This window comes from Triticum aestivum, chromosome 3D (genome assembly GCF_018294505.1).
Source record: "Triticum aestivum cultivar Chinese Spring chromosome 3D, IWGSC CS RefSeq v2.1, whole genome shotgun sequence".
NCBI classification, from domain to species: domain Eukaryota; kingdom Viridiplantae; phylum Streptophyta; class Magnoliopsida; order Poales; family Poaceae; genus Triticum; species Triticum aestivum.
The window spans coordinates 133,700,858-133,723,729 of NC_057802.1; the positions used below are offsets into that span (position 1 = coordinate 133,700,858).

General features: G+C 49.0%; 1 protein-coding gene across 1 annotated transcript in view; it reads right to left on the minus strand.

The window, feature by feature from the left end:
- Positions 1 to 9,839: 9,839 nt before the first annotated feature.
- LOC123076197 (uncharacterized) overlaps positions 9,840 to 22,872 on the minus strand; it is a 66,000-nt gene continuing 52,967 nt past the window's right edge. Inside the window, exons 5-7 of the mRNA XM_044498580.1 lie at positions 10,331 to 10,342; positions 10,005 to 10,067; positions 9,840 to 9,904 (exon numbers count right to left, since the gene is read on the minus strand). Coding sequence (XP_044354515.1) covers positions 9,840 to 9,904; positions 10,005 to 10,067; positions 10,331 to 10,342 — 140 coding nt within the window. The remainder of the gene's footprint in view (positions 9,905 to 10,004; positions 10,068 to 10,330; positions 10,343 to 22,872) is intronic.

The window sequence follows — 22,872 nt, forward strand, 5'->3', positions numbered from 1 at the left end:
TAGTGCATTCCAAACGTATATACTACCGCTTCAATATGAACTAAATTTGAATTCGTTTCTCTATTTGAATAAGATCTACAATAATGATTGTTGCGAATTCAAAGCATTTGAATTTGTTTCTCTGTTTTAATAAGATCTACAATCATCATTATTGTCAAGTTAAACCATCGTTTGTGTATTATCTTCGCATCACACCACATGATTAGTCTCGAGTTACATATGAACTCGAACTCGATTTTTTGAATCCACTTTATGTTGATTTCAAATCATAGTACATTTAAAGCTCTAGCAAGATCTTCACAAACTAAACCATGTCTCATATGTATAATGTGTTTATCACATTATGTATGGTGCCCCGCCCCCTACGCCTACAAGTATTTAGATGTGAGTTGCAAACACCACACATTACCACAAATTCAAATAAAATGTGAGAATGTTCGATATATAGTATTGTTTAGATTGTTCGATATTTAATTGTAAGCTGCAAACGCCACATATTATCACAAATTCAAATAAAATGTGAGATTGTTCGATGTATAGTATGGTTTAGATTGTTCGACATTTAGCTGTGAGTTGCAAACGCCATGCATTATCACATTATGGTATAACATGTGCAAAACCACAACACGCGTATCACCGCTATATTCATGCATGCATATGTTTAAAACACTATGATCTCCTATTCAAATATATGAATCCACTTTCATATCAAATTATGATCTTTGTTAGTCCGTTACACCCACACAATCCTCTAACCTTTGTAGCTACCACTCACTTTCTCTCGTGCATGCACACGCCCTCCTTGCCCTCCCCCTCCCTCAGCATTCTATCCATCGCGCACATTCATTTTTCTTCTTCTTTAGGTCGTTCTCCCATAGTCTCCACAACTCCTTTCCGACACACACCGATCGATAAACCTCTCCAGCGATGTCTGCCTACAACATACACACGCACCTTCAATCTCCTCCTTTATGTGTCCTTGCCTCGTGTCTCTCATACGGTCCCACTCACGTGTAAACTCTCGCCCCTCTTTTCATCGATCTCATAACCGCACACTCCTCCCCCTATCTAGGTAGTAGCTGGGCCTCTCGCACCACCTCCTAGCTCCATTCTCTCTGTCTATCCGTCTCGCCGGGCCTTATTTGCCTCTAACAAATGGACGTACACCGACCGATCTCCCACTATACATATAGCTAGCTAGGTCCTTATAACTCGTTTTTCCCCACGCGTCGATCGATCTACCTCATTAGTTATGTCTCTCCCTTCCTCCGACAAACAGCAGTTGATCTACCGATCTAGTTAGGTTTGCTTACCAAACACATGGTTCCCCTTCATCATCCATGGATGTGTCCTGACCGATCTATTACGCACAGGCACACACAAAAACACATCCCCACTCTTATTGATAATATTGTAGTTCCACCCTCAGTTTGTCTAGTAGGCCTCTCCCACCATCTTCGAGAAGCAACTCCATCACCCATCCAGCACTCTACCCCTCTCCCTCCCTCTCTCTCCCCTCTCTCTCTGTCCCATCCTATTTCCCGTCCTTCAGTTATGTATGGATGTCGACCAATCTCCCTCAAGACATAGCTAGGTCTCTCCTTCTCAACACATATACGAGTCGTTCTACCTCTATAGTTAGGCCGCTGCCTACCCCTCCCCCACCCCCTCTCTCTCTCTCTCACACACACACACCGATACATCGAGCGCTCTAGTCATGTGTCCCTGCCACACACAAACTTGACCTGTGCCCTCTGACGTTCTGGTAGCTAGGTCAGTCGCCCTATATCTTTGACTTGCACACACACAATTTCGATGGCTCTCTTCATCGATCTCGCACCCACCCACTTGATCCTCTCTTCGACTCTATCGATATCTATGACCCCTCCCTCTCTTCTCGTGGATCGCCCGACCCTCTATATATTATATGGATAGGCCTCCATTTCACACATATTGCATGCAAAATTTTGTTTGAGATGTCATCGACACATATTCCAGAAATACATTCACGAAATCAACCTCCCCCCAAACAAAAAACACTCACGAACGCACAAGCCATTTGTCTAGGTTTGTATCTCTCACACACACCCACGTAGGTGGGGGACGTGCACAAAGAGAAGAGGTGTGAGGGAGTCCTGGACTAAGGGGTCCTTGGGTGTCCGGCCTGTTGTCCATGGGCCGGACTGATGGACTGTGAAGACATGAAGGCCGAAGACCGCACCCGTGTCCGGATTGGACTCTACTTGGCGTGGAATGCAACCTTGGCGACCAATTATGAAGATTCCTTCTTATGTAACCGACTCCATGTAAACCCTAGATTCCCCCGGTGTCTATATAAACCGGAGGGGTTAGTCCAGAAAGGAGATACTCATTACCATATTCACATAGGCTAGACTTCTAGGGTTTAGCCATTACGATCTCATGGTAGATCAACTCTTGTAATACTCATATTCATCAAGATCAATCAAGCAGGAAGTAGGGTATTACCTCCATAGCGAGGGCCCGAACCTGGGTAAACATCGTGTCCCCCGTCTCCTGTTACCATCTATCCAAGACGCACAGTTCGGGACCCCCTACCCGAGATCCGCCGGTTTTGACACCGACATTGGTGCTTTCATTGAGAGTTCCACTGTGCCGTCGCCAAGAGGGTTGATGGCTCGCCTTGTTTTCAAGGATAATATCATCTCTAGAGGAGCCCTGGCCCCAGGCCAAACCCTCCGGCTGGGCGGCTTCGTCATGACCTCTGAGTCGGCCCTTAAGCGACGATGACCTCTCAAGTCATCAAAAATCGCCTCCGTGTTGATCCTGAATACTCCGCCCGGATGGATCCGACGGAGTTATCATCGTTGAACCAACTCCTGGATCGCATGGCCGCCCTGGGGGTCGCTACAGACTACGATCGGGTTGGGCTTAAACCCGACCAGAGAGAAATTAAAACTCCACGGATCACCCATCAGATAGCGGTAGTCGAGGAGCGGAGCAACTCTTCTACTATATTGAAGACGAACTATGTTCGGATCTCCAATCTTGAAGGGCCGGATATTCTCCGGCAGAAAGGCATGTCCCTTCCCCCGAACATGGAGTCGGATGATGAGCCTAAAGAATCAGTCGATATCCCGGAGCCCGAACTGCCAGGTCCGGTAGATCTCCAAACTCCGGATCCAAAATCGGGTCAGGGTTCGGATTTCGTTCCACCCACCCACCCGGACATAAACGCTCTCATGAGCATCAAACAACAGTCTCAGGAAACGGTCCACCACTTCTGGGCCAGATTTCTCCTTATCAAAGATAAGGTAAAAGATTGCCGCGACAAAGACGCGATAGCAGCATTCTGCAACAACTGCGCGGACGAAGGTATCCTCAACGCCATCAATCGCCGCCACATACTAAAGTTTGTTGACTTAGCAACTATCGTACAAAAGTACAGTGCGATGGAAAGCGCCTGGAAAACTCAGGCAAATCGCTGGGAACCGTCGGTCCCAACCCAACTCATCTTACAGTCGAAGAGGACGCACCCCCGTGGCACGCCCAGCCGAACGATCAAGAAACATAAACCCATCACGCTACGCGGCACCGTTCTGGAGGGATGGCTCAATGGCCCATGCAAAATACACACGACGCCGGATACTGTGGCAACCCACAACCTTAGAGCATGTTGGATACTTCGGCAGGTAGCCAAGAGCGGCGAGGACATCCTTATCAAGGATACCCCAGAGCAACACCCTCCAGCAAACGACGACACTAGAGTATTGACAGTCTTCGAGACATTCGCTTCAAACAATAAGCGTAAAAGGGCACTGCGCAATCTCACCGAAGTTTGCCAGGTCGCCGCAATTGACCCCTGGAACAACACGACAATAACCTTTAACGCCAGTGACAAACCCAAATACAGAACAGTCCGAGCGCCAACTGCATTAGTCCTCAGTCCCATCGTGGACGGTTTTCGACTTACAAAAGTCCTCATGGACGGTGACAGCGGACTAAACCTCATTTACGAGGACACGCTCCACAAAATGGAAATAGACAGGAGCCGCATTGAGAAAAGTAGCACGACCTTTCGAGGTATCATTCCCAGTCGGGAAGCGCAGTGTGCGGGAAAAATTACACTTGATGTGGTATTCGGCACGCCGGAGAATTATCGGTCAGAAGAAATAACTTTCCAGGTGGCCCCTTTCAACAGTGGATACCACGCCCTGTTAGGGCGAGAGGCCTTCATGCGCTTTCAAGCCATACCTCATTATGGGTACATGAAGCTAAAAATGCCCGGGCCTAATGGAATAATCACCCTCTTCAGCGATCCGGACATAGCACTCCACGCCGAGAACAAAACCGCATCCTTGGCCCTCGAGGCATTATCTGAGGCCCTTGTGGCTGAAGAACTAACCGCGCTGCGCTCCACCATGGATAGAGACGATGTTATTCTGGACAAATGACCGAAATCCACTTCCTTTAAGCCAGCAGAAGAAACGATCAAATTTCAGGTCCATCCAACAGACCTGAAAAAGACAGCCTCTATCGGAGCGCAACTCAGCCCCACAGTCGACGCAGCACTGCGAGACTTCCTGCGCGAAAACTGGGATATATTCGCCCGGCACCACTCAGATATGCCAGGAATCCCGCGCGAGTTGGCCGAACACAGCCTCAACATACTAAAGGGATATAAGCCGGTCAAACAAGCACTGCGGCGCTTTTCCGAACCCAAACGACAAGCTATGGGGGAGGAGCTAGCCAAACTCATCAAGGCCAGATTCATCAAAGATATTAAACATCCGGACTGGCTGGCAAATTTGGTAATGGTACCAAAGAAGGATAAATCCTGGCGCCGATGCGTCGATTTCAAAGACCTTAACAAGGCTTTCCCTAAGGATCCCTTCCCCCTTCCTCGCATTGATCAAATCATTGATGCTACCTCAGGACACGACTCGCTGTGCTTCCTTGATGCATATTCCGAATACCATCAAATCAAAATGAAGGAGTCCGATCAAGCCGCAACAACATTCATTACACCATACGGGCCGTTTTGCTTCAACACCATGCCTTTCGGGCTCAAGAACGCCGGCGCCACCTACCAGCACATGATCCAAACATGCCTCGAGAAACAGATCGGCAAGACAGTGGAGGCCTACGTGGACGACGTCATCATCAAAACTAGACACATCGAAACACTAATAGACGACTTGCGTCTCACATTCGACAACCTCCGCACATACGACATCAAGCTTAACCCGGAAAAGTGCGTCTTCAGCGTCCCCGCCGGTAAACTACTGGGCTTCATCGTCTCCAATAGAGGAATTGAAGCAAATCTAGCCAAAATCAGAGCTCTGTCACAATTGGCCACGCCAACCGAACTCAAACAGGTCCAAAAACTCGCCGGGTGCGTGGCAGATTTAAGCCGCTTTATCTCCAGGTTGGGGGAAAAGGCGCTGCCCCTTTATCGCCTTCTACGGCGCACCGATAACTTCGAGTGGACAGATGCGGCGACAGCTGGACTGGAAGAAATAAAAGCCCTTTTGGCAAGCAACCCAATCCTAGTCGTGCCAAACGTTGGCGAACCAATGCTCTTATACATATCGGCAACACACCAGGTGGTGAGCGCCGTACTCGTCGTCGAGCGAGAACAGGACGGACACAAATTTCCGCTCCAAAAGCCGGTATACTACGTATCCACCGTCCTCACACCATGCAAATCCCGGTACCCTCACTATCAAAAGATAGCATATGCAGTCTTCAAGGCATCTCGAAAATTGCGACACTACTTTCAGGAGTGCTCGATCACAGTGGCTTCCGAAGTGCCCCTCAATGATATAATCAACAACTGGGATGCAACGGGCCGGATCGCCAAATGGGCCATTGAGCTCCTGCCATTCGACATTACGTACAAACCACGTTGAGCCATCAAATCCCTGGTATTGGCTGACTTCGTCGCCGAATGGACAGAGGCCGAACTCCCTAAAGAGTACAGCGCGTATTCCAACTGGGTTATGCATTTTGACGGCTCCAAAATGTTGGCAGGGCTAGGGGCGGACGTCGTATTAACATCCCCCAGAGGAGATATCGTCCAGTACGTACTCCAAATATTATACACAGACTCCAACAACGCAGCCGAATACGAGGCCTTGCGCCATGGCCTTCGAATGGCCGTATCAGTGGGCATACAACGCCTGGAGGTGCGCGGGGACTCAAACCTCGCAATATCCCAAATTAATGGAGACTTTGATGCCAAAGATCCATAGATGGCAGCTTATCGCAATGCCGTCTTGAAGATGTCGGCTCGGTTCGAGGGGCTCAAATTTCATCACGTCGCCCGCGAAAGTAATCAGGCGGCAGACGTCCTCGCTCGCATCGGCGCTAACCGCGACCCCGTCCCACCTAACATCTTCCTCGAAAGGCTCTTTAAGCCATCCGTGGTGTGGTAAGGGGGAGACAGCAACGACAGTCCCGTTCCGAACACGAATACTGATAGCGAACTCACCGATATCATCGGAGGCTCAGCCATCGAAATAACACCATCGGCCCACCTCATCATGGCAGTAATTGCCCCGTGGACCGAACCATTCTTGGCCTACTTTAATAGGAAGGAGCTCCCAGAAGATCAGAACGAGGCTCGCCGCATCGTCCGGCGCTCGAAGGCCTATAAAGTTCATGAAGGAGAGCTCTACAAGAAAAGCACTACCAGAGTCCTTCAAAGGTGTATCTCCGAGGAGGAGGGGCGGCAACTCTTGGCAGAAATTCACGCCGGTCTCGGCAGGCACCACGCCGTAGCCCGGGCACTTGTCAGCAAGGCCTTCCGGACAGGATTTTATTGGCCAACGGCCTGGGCAGACGCACAGGACCTCGTCCAGCGCTGCATTGGATGCCAACAATTCGCCAACCAAAGCCATATGCCCCCAACCGCCCTACAAACAATCCCCATTACATGGCCCTTTACGGTCTGGGGCTTGGACATGGTTGGACCCCTTAAAGGGGGAAGCCATAAGAAAAAGTATTTGCTGGTCATGGTAGACAAATTCACCATGTGGATAGAGGCTAGACCAGTTAAAACGGCCGAGTCCGGACCGGTGATTGCATTTATATCCGATGTGGTGCACTGTTATGGTATACCGCACATCATCATCATCACTGATAACGGTTCCAATTTCACAGCTGATGAGGTAAAAACCCGGTGTCCTAATCTGGGCATTAAGCTCGATTACGCCTCTGTCTACCACCCGCAAACAAACGGTCAAGTCGAGCGAGCTAATGGTCTTATTATGAGCGGCATCAAACCCAGACTAGTGCGGTCTTTGAAAGAATCAGACAAACACTGGGTCAAGGAGCTCGACTCCGTACTCTGGGGGTTGCGGACCACACCCAACCGTACTACCGGATACACACCTTTCTTCATGGTGTACGGTGCAGAGGATGTATTGCCCTGCAATATTATACATGACTCACCTCGAGTGCGTATGTATGAAGAGAAAGAGGCTGAGTTGGATCGGCAGGACAACCTAGACGCCCTGGAGGAGGAGCGCGATGTCGCCAAAGGCCGTTCAACATTTTTATCAACAGCAGGCTCGAAGATATCAAAGGAGAGAAGTACGGGCCAAGACTTACAATGTTGGCGAACTCGTTCTACGCTTGCCGGAGAAGAAAAATGTTAAACTCAAGCCCAAATGGGAGGGTCCCTTCATAATTGACGAAGTTCTTACCGGAGGAGCGTACCGTCTTCGTGACACATCAGACAATCGCCTAGAGCCGAACCCTTGGAACGCGGCCAGACTCCGAAGGTTCTATGCCTAGCGCCGAACTCTTTGCTAGTCTCCTTCTCCCCTATAGTTTCCATTACTTTTTCTCCCTTTTACACAATTTTTTCCCATTAAAGCTCTCATTCGGCTTGACCGAACACTGCTGACGTACACATCTTTACATATGTACGCCCATTGTACCTGGGGGCTTCTTTAACAGAAGCGTGTTAATATTATTTTCGGAGCGTCAAGCTCATCACACATGCGCGTTTTTCCCGTATGTCTTTTCTTCACCATTATATGCATCGATATGACTTAAGTTTTGGCCAAGCTGGGTTGCCTGGCTCCTGTGCTTACCCCTATGTTCCCGATTGTTCGGCTCGGTGGTAAAGGGAGCACCTCTGCGATTGATACTGTCGGGTCATCTGGATGTGTACCTCAGACTGGGTGAAGCCAAAAGCTAGCATTCTTAAGGGAATATTTGGTCGGTGGATGAAAATAAATTTTTGTACTCACTCCATTGTGAACCCCCAGAAGCCATACACACTGTGATTTTCACATCACAATTCGGACATGTCTACTAATGCATGCACACCCAGGGAAAGGAACCCTTAACGGAACTATTCTCCCTGGAAGATGTTTCTTACAATCTCAATGTAATATAACATAACTAGCCGGATACAACTTGTCTGTTCAAGCAACTATGACCCCTACGCTTAGTTCTCCACGCATACCCCGGCCTATTCGGCCGTGACGGTATTCGGAAACACTCCACACCTTCGGGTACGGAGGTTGAAGCGAAAAGGTCTGCCATGACAAATGATATACAATTCAGCTAGAATTCCACATGGTGAGGAAAGTACATAGTCACTTGGACTCAAACACTTCTTCCTCTATACCATCTAATAGGCAGTCTAACTTACAATCCTTATGGGTATATTTGGCGGCCACCTCTACTTGGGCATATACTAAACTAACGGGAATTTCTTCCCCATTTGGCCCAAAAGGTCCAACCCAGGCCATGTGATTAGGATTCAGCTTGGTATATCGCGTCTTCACCATGGCCCAGGCTTCTCGCGCACCCTCTCGGCAGGCCGATATCTTCCATAATCGGATACGCCGCCGCGCTCCCTTGAACAGCTATACAAGCTCCTCCATATGCAGGGGAGGCGGATGGCCATAAGGCCTTGGCAACACTCCGCTTGGCCAGCCGAGCATGCTCGTGCACTTGCGATAGTCTTTGCAGCAGATCACTTGCTGATCCGGACACCTCCTCTTCAGGACGGCCCGTCAATATACCTGCAAGCAAAGCTATATCAGTTCCATTTATCTTCAAACTACTAAAAAAACAAGTTTGGAAACATACTGAATACGCCGCCCCGCAGCTTCTTGTTCTCATTCACGGAGTCGGCTAGCTGGGCCCGCACACCTTTCAACTCTTCACCCAACTTAGTGTTGGAATCCTGTAGCTTGTTTTTCTCGTCCCTGACGCGGGTCAGCACACGCTCGCCTGCGGCGTGTTGCCTCTTTGCCTCTTTTTCTCCCTCTTGGGCGATCTTCAACTTTTGGTCGAGTTGATCAGGCGACCCTATTATGCGATCAGCGACAGTATTAGCACAGTTGGTATACAATTATTGTTCCTTGATGGAGGGGAACGTTACCAGTGGACAGCTTCTTGAAATTTTCCAGTTCGGAGGTAGCAGCATTTAGCTGCACCCGACACTGTTCCAGCTCTTGGGCTAGCAGGTTGTTCTTCTCTGTAAGAACCTGGTGATACAACGGTCCTTAAATCAGTTGTACCAACTGCTTTCAGTCCCGGGGGCTACGGGTGTATGGCTATCCTTTTTTGACAAAGAAAACTTACGCGCACATCTGTCAGATATTGCCTCATGGCTTTTCTAAGCCCGTCTCGAGCGGCTCGGATGTACGCGTCGTCCGAGCTAAAGGCATTAAATGCCTCGTCTGAGAACTTCGGGTCTCGTAAAACAGCCCTGCAGCGCCGATGATTCATGGCGCTCTCTACTTCCGAGTTGGTAACAAACATATTGTCCGAACCCTCGGCCGAAGGGCAGTCCGGCTCTGTTCCTACATCAGCCCCTGTCTCCCCAACTGGATCTAAATCTTGGTTGTCGGGAGCGTCGCCAGCCGGACCTCCAGACACAGTTCGGCGAACCTTTTTCCTGTAATCAAACAGGCGCATAGGTCACAGTTGGATACGGCTACTGAAAAATATATTTATCCGTACCTCCTCGATGAAGGCCCGGCGGTGCCTTCACTGGCCTTCCTCTTCGAAGGCCTGCCCGGCGCGGGAACCGATTTCCTCGGTATCGTCGAACGCCTCCCCTGTAGAATGCGCGACAATGCGGTGGGTGAGGCAGAGTAAGAGCACTCTTTCAGAGAAGGTGTTTCTTGATTACTTACCTGTGAAGCAGGAGAAGACCAGGGTAGTCGGCGATGATGGCTACTTCTGTGCCATCGTAGCTCGTCTGGTGAAACACCCCCTCCGCGAGCACCACAAATATATCCGGATCCTCTTCAAACCCGGGATCAAGCTCCCGGTTGTGGTCCTCCGGCTGTGGGGTGGGACTATGAAGTCCCTCGGTAACCTTCCGCCAGTGCTGTCATAAGCAAAGAAATTAGAAATTTATCAAAGGTAATTCGAAGACGGAAGGAGTAAAAACAAAGGGGTTGGGCCTTACCCAACTGGGAGGGTTATACATAGAGTACCTGTCTCTAAGTTTGATGCGAAGAAATTCCTTTTCCTCCCCTTTGTACAGTTCGGCTAATATCTTAGCCAAAGCGGCAGGGGTATCCGGACCTTTCCGGCCGCAACGAGAGGCGTCATCCTCCCCATTGTAGTGCCACATTGGAAGCCCTCTGTATTGGAGCAGTTGAACCCCTCGCGCTATGGAGATCGCCATGACCTCAATTACAGTGAGTCCGAACTGAGCGAGCTCTTTTATCGTGCTCATCAGCTGACGAACCTCCGCACTGTCTTCCTCTTCAAGGCTCCGGGGACACCAACTATGGCATTTCTTCAGCGAGACATTCGCAAATTCAAGAAGACCCTTTTGACCCGGGTCGGGAAGCGCGACGTCCTCAATATAGAACCACTCGGAGGGCCATTCATCAGGTGCCTTCCTTGGTGTGCCGGATGGATATCCGGTATCGGCGACGCGCCACACTTCGGCTCCACCCACTTCAAATATTGACCCTTCGTGATTGCGCGGAACGAGACAGAACAACTTCCTCCACAACTCAAAATGAGCCTCGACGCCCAGGAATAGTTCGCATAAAGCGACGTAACCCGCAATGTGCAGAATAGAAGCCGGAGTGAAGTTGTGCAGCTGGAGGCCGTAGTACTCCAGAACCCCTCGGAGGAACGTATGGATTGGAAATCCAACGCCTCTTAGCAGGTAGGGGACAAAACACACTCGCTCTCCCCAGACGGATTGGGGAAGTCCTCTGCCTGAGTCCCCTCATTGAAGGAAGCTAGCCCCGTTCGAACAGGGACTAGAACTGCAGGGGGAAGGAAGCCCTGCGTTTGCAACTTCGTCAATTGGCTATGAGACACATAACACCTCTCCCACTCGCCTTTCTCTGGGCTGGGACGAGCGGAAGAGCTGGGAACGTGAGCCATGCTGAAATGGTTTCTCCTAAGCAGTCTATGGGGATTTCTTCTGTGTAGCGCTGAATGGATCTAGGATCCAATCTCTATAAATAGGCGCTCTTCCTTGCATGGACGGGGTGTTATTCGCAAAAATACCCTGACTTTCCACATTCGCTCGACACGTGGAGGACGAAGATTATTTAACGTGCAGAAGCCGAGGAGGCGACATTGGATCAATGGCCGAATACATTACTTGGGGATCATTGAAAGAGGAACCCGCCTTGCAATGCCGAAGACAATATGTGTACCAAGCACCTCGCTATTGAAGACTGGATCGGGGGCTACTGAGGGAGTCCTGGACTAAGGGGTCCTCGGGTGTCCGGCTTGTTATCCATGGGTCGGACTGATGGGCTGTGAAGACATGAAGGCCGAAGACCGCACCCGTGTCCGGATTGGACTCTACTTGGCGTGGAATGCAAGCTTGGCGACCAATTATGAAGATTCCTTCTTATGTAACCGACTCCATGTAAAGCCTAGATTCCCCCGGTGTCTATATAAACCGGAGGGGTTAGTCAGGAAAGGAGATACTCATTACCATATTCACATAGGCTAGACTTCTAGGATTTAGCCATTACGATCTCGTGGTAGGTCAACTCTTGTAATACTCATATTCATCAAGATCAATCAAGCAGGAAGTAGGGTATTACCTCCATAGAGAGGGCCCGAACCTGGGTAAACATCGTGTCCCCCATCTCCTGGAGGCACAGTTCGGGACCCCCTACCCGAGATCCGCCGGTTTTGACACCGACAAGGTGCACGCACGGGGCACGTACTCCTGTCTCTTCCCCAACCACACCCGCGCGGGTACACGGTGGAGCTCATTTCTGTACGAAAAGGCAGCCCACGTGGTAACTTGACATGTGTACTGGTTGTCCACTAGATGGAGGGAGGATCGTCTACCATGGGTGAACAAACAAATTGCGACTTGACGCGTTATGTTAAAAAAGAGGCAAACCATGTGGGGCCTACCTTAGAGGCAAGGCTCTATACACTGGAGTACTTTTGATGTGTCCCGTCAACTCGCAGAACGAGGAGAAGCTTGCTTAGTATGCCGTCTCCCCCGCCCACGGGCGCGGTGGCTCGCAGGATGAGGTGAAGCTTGCTTACTATGCCTTACGCCCGCTCACTCGCCCACGCGCGCAGTGGCTCGCAGGACGAGGAGAAAATTTTACTAGTACTCCCTCCATTTACTCCTCGTCCCTACCTTGGTTAGAGAGATTATCATATTGTCTGGAATATATGTCCTTTATTAGATTTCAATATGAACTACTAGTACATACTCCAAACACTGATGTATATAGACGTATTTTAGAGTGTAGATTCACTCATTTTGCTTCGTATGTAGTTCATATTGAAACAGACGTTATAGTACGCACTCTCCCTCGCCCCTCGACCCTCGCCACGTGGTGGACGTGCAGCAATTCATTCGGTCTCATATAGCCAGTACGATATATACAACAGTACCATTATTGCTCGACTTCCCGAAGAGGCAAAGAGGCAATCGCAAGGTTAATAGTTTGGAGATGCCAAGCGCAAGGTTTATAGGAGAACGAGTAGTAGGTGCCGCGTGATTTATAAATAAAGTTTTTTTCTTCAGTGGCACGTACGCAATATAAATAGGTTCATATGGAGAGAAAAGGAAACCGCTCTACTATATACATAGGCAGGACGAGCCTACACAGTTGCTTGCTGGGGTTGCTCTCTTCAGTTTTCACGCTCTCTTGCACAAAACCACTGTGGCCACACCTCTAACATCCCGGCGGATCACGTCCGCCGGGGGAAGGGGTGGATGCTTAGTGTAGATGCGGTCACCGTCGCCGACGGCGAAAACCCACTGTCGGCACGTCTCGATCAGGGGTCCCCGCCATTCTCTCTCACAAAGCCGGTGAGGTCGCCTTCGTCCATTGCTCACTACCACGACGTGGGTAGTTGCCTCCTCCCGCCGCCCTCCTCTAGGTTGAGCTACGTCCCGACATCCCTCAGGTACAACTCCCTTTACAGCCGGCTTGCACCACTGCTCCAGCTGCCCACATCACTCCATGTGGATATTTCTCTACTTCTTTGCCCCGCACATACCTCTGCTGGCTTCTACATACTGTATTTGTGATGAGTTTATGTCTCATCAACTAGTCCCAGTAATCTTATTCTAATCACGCTTCTTCAATTTCTTTGCCACAGGGATGCTCATCTCGATTTTCATGAAACTGCACAAAATGATCCGATGGTCGAAGGGTTGCAAACTTCATTTCTTAAGAAGCGCCGACGTTGCCAGCAAATTAAAGCCTGGTTAGGGTTTACGGTTCAAGGGCTAGGGACTGCATGTATCGTTTTTTCTTTAGCTGTCTCTGTTTCAATGGCTAGGGACTGCATGAGTAGTAGTACTGTACGCCTTACGCCCGCTCCCTCGCCCACGCGCGCGGTGGCTCGCAGGATGAGGAGAAAATTTTACTACTCCCTCCGTTTACTCCTCGTCCCTACTACCTTGGTTAGAGAGATTATCATATTGTTTGGAATATATATGTCCTTTAGTAGATTTCAATATGAACTACTAGTACATACTCCAAACACTGATGTATATAGACGTATTTTAGAGTGTAGATTCACTCATTTTGCTCCGTATGTAGCATAAAGTTGAGACACTTATTTTGGAACGGAGGGAGTACATATTTGCTATGATTTGTCAATCATTGAGATGCAATAGCATGCATGTTAGTCTCCTTTGTATTTGATGAAATGTTGCAACGGGCAACCTTGGACGCAAGATACATGTAACAGAAGCTGGAAGCTTCATAGTATTGTACTATCTCGCTGATAAATTACAGTACGTACTATACAAGTACTTCCTCCGTTCCTAAATATAAGTCTTTGTAGAGATTTCGCCATGAACCACATACGGATGTATATAGATGCATTTTAAGTGTAGATTCATTCATTTTGTTCCGTATGTAGTCCACCTAGTGGAATCTCTACAAAGACTTATATTTAGGAACGGAGGGAGTACTATGTAAAGAGTTAGGTGTCGCACGGTGTCTAGAAAATATGGTGATAGTGTGAGGTGGGCCATGTAATCACTGAGCCTGCGTGTTTTCACTGCTCTTGCACTCCTCCGCCGTAAGAATGGAGAAAATTGTAATCTAGTAGTACCTCCTTTCGCCGAAAGCGTGGGACATCCAGCAGTCCTACCACCTCAGTAATAATGACCAATGAGCCATCAAATCACATAGACCTAGCAGTAAGTTGGACGGACGAAGCAACCATCACTCTTGAATCCGCTTCTCCCTTCAACGCAGGCGCCAGTGAGAGGTCGCGTCTGCTCTGCCCGGGCATGAATGCGGCACCGATTCTTTGGAGCGGCGCTGATCGTTTCAGGCAGGAAGCGCGCGCGGGCGATGGAGGGGCTTTGGGTGGGCCAGGCTGGTCAGGAGCGGGCGTGGCAGCTATCCGCCTGTCCCTACCGGACGCCCGGAAATGAGAGGATGCACCGACTCTCGCGGCTAAAATCGTACAATACACACCATCTCTCTGTAGGAGTATGTCGATCTGTCGTTCTCTCTAACACACACATGCTGTTAAACACACACACGCACATGCACACGCACACACATGTTCATAGAATAGGAAAATCGTGCGAGTGCAAAGCCACAGGAAGTCAGATACAAATGGAGTACGTACAAGAAGAGAAGAGGCATCTCTTAGTTGTTTGGATTAATTGTTGCGTTTAGAGACAGAAATCAGGGCTTTGATTGGAGGAATGACTGGTCAAGTTTCTCCTTCTCCTCCAATCTGCTTGCACCTTGGTCCCGCTGCACCTTCTAACGTGACTTATTACACCTAGACGGAGGGAATCGTACGAGATATGGTGGCACACTGACTTAGGTCGAATACAAGTGCCCAAAATTGTGTGCATGTTATAATAAGGATTCACTTAAAATAGTACGTGAGCAAACAGAGGGATCAATTGGACAGTGTTCCCGAGCAGTAGCGAGATGTGTGAGGTAAGATACACCGCTGGCGCTTTTAATTTTTCTTATTAATTTGTTTGTTTCACCCTCTGGCTGGTGGGACCCAACGTACTACGTGGAGAGAGGTAAGGTGACTAAGGCTGCATTATTTCTGCACCACTATGGATAGTCTTACCACCAAAGCCACATGACACGATTATGATTTAAATCCCAATGACTCTCTCACACACAAAAAAACACACGACATGCTTGTCACACGAATGCAGGAATGTATAAAAGGTTATTTTCCTCTCGTTGAACATAACAGGAGGGTTGTGTAGCTGGTTAGCCTGTTCGCTCATCAAACTTGAGGTCTCGGGTTCGATAACTACACTTGAGCATAATTCGTGCCAGGAGGATTCTTTGACTGTCAAAATGGTTGTATACGGAGCTATACGATCTCGTAGTGACTGTATAATCACCTCATCACGTATAAACTGCAGTCTCGGCGCTTGTTTTCTAGGGTTTGCACTCTTCACACTCTCTCCAGTATATATATACACGCTGGAGCCTCAGCGCTTTAGTTGCTCTCTTCACTCTCTCTCATCCTCTCCAGATCTAAACAGGACTTCGTTGGCCTCTCTCTCTCCCCTCATTGCTAGTCTGCTTGTAGTTGCTCTCTTCACACTCTCTCACCCTCTCCAGATCTAAACAAGACTTCGCTGGCCTCTCTCTCTCCCCTCACTGCTGGTCCGCCGGGAAGGGAAGGAGGCTTAACGTTGTCGCCGTCGGTGAGGAGGGAATCCACTACCGGCGTAGCTGTTCACTTTCACCCAGTGGAGGCGCGGGAGGGCCTCCGACCCCTTCTTCGCCGTCGTACATAGTATGGGTCAAACGGCCTCCGGTCGCCCACCGAACCACACCCCAAGAACCTTAAGGTATAATTTACTTATTCCACATGCATTGCTCTAGCTGCATGTGGGGATTTTTCCGCTTCTGCACTCGAATCTAGGTGTTGGATCAAACAGGAAAGTAGTGGGGAAAGTTGTATACCATGAATCTATGACGTGGTTCAAAGAGGAAAGGAATGGGGGAAAGTAGTGGGAAAAGCTGTATAGAATGAATCTAGGAAGTGGTTCAAAAAGGAAAGGAAGGGGGAAAGTTGTATCGCATGAATCTAAGACGTGGTTCATAGAGGACAGGAATGGGGGAAAGTAGTGGGGAAAGTTGTATAGCATAAATCTAGGACGTGGTTCACAGAGGAAAGGAAGTGGGGAAAGTACTAGTACAGACTGGCTATCCACCACCTACGTTGGTCGAAAAGGGAAAACAATGACAAACGCAGTACGCACATCTGTAATGAACTGATATTTTGTTTTGGGGGACAAGGCTGTAGAGTTTGAGCAGGACTAGATTTGCTGTGCTCACATAGGGAAAGGTGTCTAAAGATAACAAAACTGGGACCAACACAAATATGCTCCTTAGTTGTTTGTTCTTTGTTGCAACAGACTGTGCATTACCCCGGTACATCGGTAGATGCACATGGTGCTGGTGCGTCCACTGTCCCGTGCAACCCTTTAGCTGTTGTTAATCTAAGTCCTTGTTTGGTTAAAAACTCCCTAGTCCCTACATGCTTGGTTCCAGGGACTAAACATGGACTAGAGGTTATGTCGTGGTGTTCTCACGGGGGGGGGGGGGTGTGAGGCGACAGATGCCACAAGGGCTTAGTGTGAGGGTAAGACTGCTGCTGATAGGACCGGGAGCGGGTATGCGAGAAGCACGCGCTAATTTACCCAGGTTCGGGGCTCTCCGGAGAGATAATACCCCTACTCCTGCATGTCTGTGTATCTGTGGTATATCTGGTACAGGGTTGCTCCTGGAGCTGTATCTAAGATCAGTGCCAAGTACATCTGATCTGGTATATGCATATAGGGCACGCTAGTGGCCGGCCATGCTCATGGCCGTGAGTGTGCGTGAGAGTGAGTGTGTTGTGTGTGTCCATGCCATGGATGGATGGATGTGTGTCTCCTTTTATAGTGCGAGGTAGCTTTGTATGTAAGCTAGCTAGTGGCATGGGAGGCATGGGTGAGTGTCATGCTTGTCTCCAAGGTCACTTCATGAATAGTGCCAGGGGACAAGTGACACTATACATGATGGCTGGGGTGACACGTGAATAGTGCTCGGGTACGACCGTCTCGTCGGTGTCGCGTCGGGCTGCAGTCGGCAGGCGGCTGGTCGGCGCAGTCGGTCAGCTGGCAGCCGGCCGGGCAGCCGGCCGGGTGGAGCAGTCGGACGGGGAGCTGGCAGGAGCGGCCGGGCAGTCGGACTGAGGGGCTTTGCTAGCCCCGATGTCTTGAAATATTGTCTTGCCGTCTTCGGGATACCCGTGTCCAATTACTCCGACAGGTTATTAAATGACATGCTAAAAGACCATGTTACCCCTAGTAGTGAACTAATAGAGACAAGGTGCGATGCGTGGCAGGGGCAACTATTGGAAAAAGTCCCAAAAAGACTCTCCCTCGGGGTCTTCTTTCTTTAGTCCCAAATGCCCACTTTTAGTCCCTAAAAGTCCCTCATGTTTGGTTTAGATGGGACTGACATGGAGTTTTTTTAGTCCCTCCACCAAAATGTCCCTGTAAACAAACACCCTCTAATAATGCCACTGGAAAATTGATGCAATGCCACAGTTAAAAGCAAATTACATGTTTAACGAATTTTATTATTAATATAATCTCTCTGTTAATATTAATCAATGCCACCGTTTGAGAAATGCTACTGTCTTGCTTTCTTTCCCATTTAGATAAGGTAGATGCTTCTTTTTGTTGGCTTCTATGTCATCCACCGTTATTGACCACTAGTTGTTTCCTTTGCGCCTATGTGTAAACAGGGTTATCTACTTCACCTCGTTGCCATTGTGACCTTTTGTTGCACTGCACAAAACACTTTTGTTTTAAGAGTGTTTTGTGCAATTCAACCAAAATGTCACACCGACAATGTTGCTTGATTGCTTGATCTTAGTGGACCTGCACAAGAGGAGATCTTACTTCCTATCCGTGTTGGCAAATTTGGTTCAGATCTTCTTCTTGTGAGTTGTTTGAATTCCGTGTCGTGAGAGGTCAGTACTAGCCTTCTTTCACATGATTCTGCAGTGTGCTTTCATATGTTGTGCTACTTGTACGGTAATGTTGCTTGATTTTAGCGAACTGCACAAATGGAGACAAGACTTCCAATCTGTATGTGCACCGTAATATCCCATTGAGGTAAGATAAGGGTATTTCACAACTGTTGGCCTGTATTTTGCCACTTTCATCAGAAAATTAATGTCATTGTTTAGTGCTATACTTGTGCAACCTAATTGACATGCCAAATCTTACATTGAAGGCGAAGCTTGCCTGTTATTGAACCAAGTGATGAAGGGGAAGAACAAGCGGAAGAAAAACAAAAATCAACTCCTGGTGCTGTAATGAAGCACTGGAACTGTGATGACACAAGTAATGATATAGTTTTGCATCTTAATTTATTGCTATGGCTGGAACGAGCAATTGTTTTGCCACTGATTTGATGCCACTCTTAATGTAATACGTAATTATCTCTACTTGTGCAAATAGGGATCTTCTTTGAAGATACCATATATATTAGTGGCACTGCACAAGAAGATGTTGGAAACATTAATCTAATCGAGGAGTATATAGTAAGCATGGCCACCACAGTAGATAGAAACAGATGGTTCCGGAGAAGTGCTTCATCTGTATGCTCTACACAATAAGCCTCCTGACAAAGGTTGGTACTCGACCACTGATTTCATCCATATGATTGAGATTTGTCATCTCTATTGGTGTTGTGCTACTGTTTAGATGTTGTCATCAAAAAGTGGTATTGTCCTTGAGAAGTGCTTCATCTGTGCCGTTTTAAATATTTCCTTTCCTTTTTTCGAGCAAACAGGGATGCTAGCATTTAGTTATCCTCTTGTATTTGCACAACAGGATCATCCTCCTCTGAACAAGAATATGGAGTACGTGAAGTGACTAGTTCCGATTATGCCAGGATGAAGAAGCCCTGTCTATCTTCTCATCAGAAGGAGCAGTTGAAGGATGGTTACATTACCCCCCACAAGACCAAACTAACTTCAGCTCAGAAGGACTGACAAATCTCCATTTTCTTGTTGTGATGCGCGAGTACAATGTTGTTCTAGGATTCTTTCCGGTGAGTTCCATTTATGTAAAAGTGTGCTCTACATGGACCATGTAGGTGCCTGTTTAAACTGTCAATTCATAGTACAGTTTGCTTTATACTAATCACTTTTTTTGTGTTTGTGCAAACAGGGGTGCTCAGCTTGATTTCAATGGGAACTGCACAAAATGTTCATGAATACATCGAACCATTCATTTCCACCACAAGAAAGGAGGTGCCGATAAGTTCAAGGCGTTCCAACATATAAGGGCGAAATCATACAAGCTACACGCGAATTTGGTTGATTTTGGTGGAACTGCACAAAAAGAACAGCTGGTTTATTTAGCACGAGGTGCCATGTCAATGTCCGAACTGATGGCAAACCCTGCCCATTCCAGAATCGTACCCATTTGATATTTTGGAATGGGAAAACCTTGTCAAATTTTGCTCATTGATTTTAGCAAGAAGACATGCGTTTGATATTTTCGAATGGGACGCCCTTTGCTGTCAGCAGCGTCGATCCATTTTTTTTATTCTTTAGTTGTGAAGTAAATATTGGCTCTAACATGTGAATCGCTGAGATGCATAATCATGGATTGTTTTGAATGTTCTCTATGACATGTGAATCGCTGTGATTGCAATGTACAGGAACGCTAAAAAGCTGCTCAAACTCTTTGTACTCCTTCTGTTCCTTTTTACTTTGCACATTGTCCGGTAGCATACAACTGAGGTGCTCAAGTTCTCTAGCAAATGACTGTATCTCATGAGCTTGCTCAACCACGGAGCGCTCTTCAATCATCCTGTAATCATAGAATTGCTCCATGATGTACAGCTCAGTGCCAGCAACTCGAGGGTAGCAGCGGTGGCCTTACTTGGACCCGAGCGGCGGCGACCTACCGTGTTCTACACTTCCTCGTTTTTTGTGTGGCGCAGCCTCGTTGGCAGCAGGGCGGGGCCTCGGCGGAGCCGGCGATGTCCTCTGTCTCGTTGCCGGCAGGCGGCGCCTCGGCGGAGTGGGGGAAAATCCTCCCCCTCGTTGCCGGCAGGTTGGGGCCTCGGCGGAGCCGGCGGTGTCCTCTGCCTCGTTGTTGGCGCCGCGGGGCCTCGGTGGAGCAGGGCCTCGTCGACGCCAGTGGAGCGGGGACTCGTCGGAGCCGGCATTGTCCTCTGCCTCGTCCTCTGTCTCGCCAAACAGCGCCTCGGCCACTTCATCGCCCTCTTTGTAGGCGGCCGCAGCCTCCACCACCCGCATGCGATACCGCCAGCGCTCGAGGCGGCCCTCGCGGGCGGAGCGGTACGAGTCGAGCAGCGCCTCCTGCTCCGCCCGCTCCACGTCGATCTGCTCCTCCGCCTACAGGTGCTCCTGGAGGAGATGGTGGTTGTAGGTGGCGTCGGCCTGCGCCTCCCGGAACTGCTCCTCACGCTTCTACCTCACCGTGTCCATATATTGGGCACGGGCCTCGCCGATGGTCATGGTGCAATGCACCGGTGAGGATGGCGCGGAGGAGGGGGTTGGCGCCGGATCGTCGACTACCATGTTCTCCATTAGGACGTCGTCGTCCTCCGGCTGCCTGCCGGCCAGCCAGTCAGTAGCAATGGCTGTCATCTCCTTGTGGTCCGTCGTCCGCCCGTCCCGAAGAGCGCTGGAGCGCGAGGAAGCCATGGTGGGCAGTAGTGGTGTCGACAGGAGAATAGGAACGGATGCGGATGACTGCGGCTATGGCCGGCGCAGTAGTTTATATAGCAATGGTGGGCGGCGGAGGGACGGACGTGTGGCGCCGGAGTAGCCACCTCGGCAACCACGTATCATTAATGTGGGCGGCAGAAGGACGGACGGACGGCACTTGTGTCGTTTGAAGGCAGAGCAATCGCATGCACCGGGAAGCGGGGCGGGCGGCGCCGACCGTTTTGGGTGGAAAGCGCGCGCGGGTGAGGGAGGCGGTCTGGGTGGGCCAGGGCAGTCAGACTCATGCTTGGCAGCGGGTCGGTCCAGCAGCCGGACATGCTGGCTCGCCAGCTACCTCGCCGAGCTGAGCGACGACAATCAGACGATGGACGTAGCTTCCGACCAGGAGCCGGCGCCACTGTCCAAGCCGTTTCATGCCGTGTTCACCATAGAGCAGGTGCGGCCACACTTCAACGCCCTAATGGCGGAAGAGCTACCAGCGCAGGAGGACCTGTGCCGCAACCTCCGTCTCCCCAACGAAAACCGGTGAACAAGCGAACGACAATGCCGTCGCGGACATGTGGCCCTATGATCCTGGCTTCCCGAATGAGCAGCGGGCGCTGTGTCAGACCATCCGTAGGGCCCGCGAGGCCCTCTCCGTCATCCTTCGAGTTGTTGCGCTCGCCGTGGCGCCGCCGTCTCGCGTTGTCAACATGGTCAACGGACATGAGGATGAGGAGATGACTTTACTTGGATAGGATGACAGCAAGTGCCTCCTTATTAGTATATAAAACAATTTTTTTGCTTCCACCTGGTTTCCTGACATCACGGTCCCACACCATTGTCAACCTATGTAGTCAATAAACGAGAGAATTGCACAAGAAGCGGCCGACAGCTGGGACCAAGCAGCTCGAGCAGTATTTGTGTTTTTGAGGTGTGAGCACTGCAGAGTTTTTCTTGAGCGATGTTTAGCCCAGATATTAATTTTTCTCCTCTAAACAACAACGAAAACATCGCTGCAGCTATTAACTGGGCGGGCTGTGGCCCATCTAGCCCATGCCAGATATCCAGCCCAGATATTAATTTTTTTCAAGCTGAAAATGGCTAGCCCAGCTATACTTTTTTTAGGAATACCCAGGCAAGGTCAAGTTGTTATTCTTCACCCCGCTGGGCTGCAAATCTTTCCTAGGAGGGATGCATTAGGCTTAATAAGAAAATGGGCTTTAAGAAATAATAAATGTAATTATAAAAACTGGGCAGTAACTATAAAAAATGCACCAAACACGTAATTACTTTATAAAATATTATTTTTGGATATTGAAGATTTTAATTTCATTAATTGTTGCGAGCGCAATGTTTCGTTGGATTTTTACATAATATAAATTTATATTGAAATTGTATTTAATCTAACTAGAAATTTCAGGATAAAAATATTTCGGATCCCATCAAAATGTGGGAAATTTTATTGAATTCTGTTTTGAACGGCTGGCTGAAATGGGCTGTACTTTTAACAAACTATAAATGGGCTGTAGTAAATTCCATTAGAATTCAAAAAATGGCTGCACATTCTTACAAATCACAAATGGGCTATAAGTTCTCTGCCACATACTTGTGGCCTTACTAAGTTGACGCATCGCCTAAAAAAAAGAGAGTTGACGCGTATGCAAGGCTTCTCAACTTATAGTCAACACACGGTTCTAG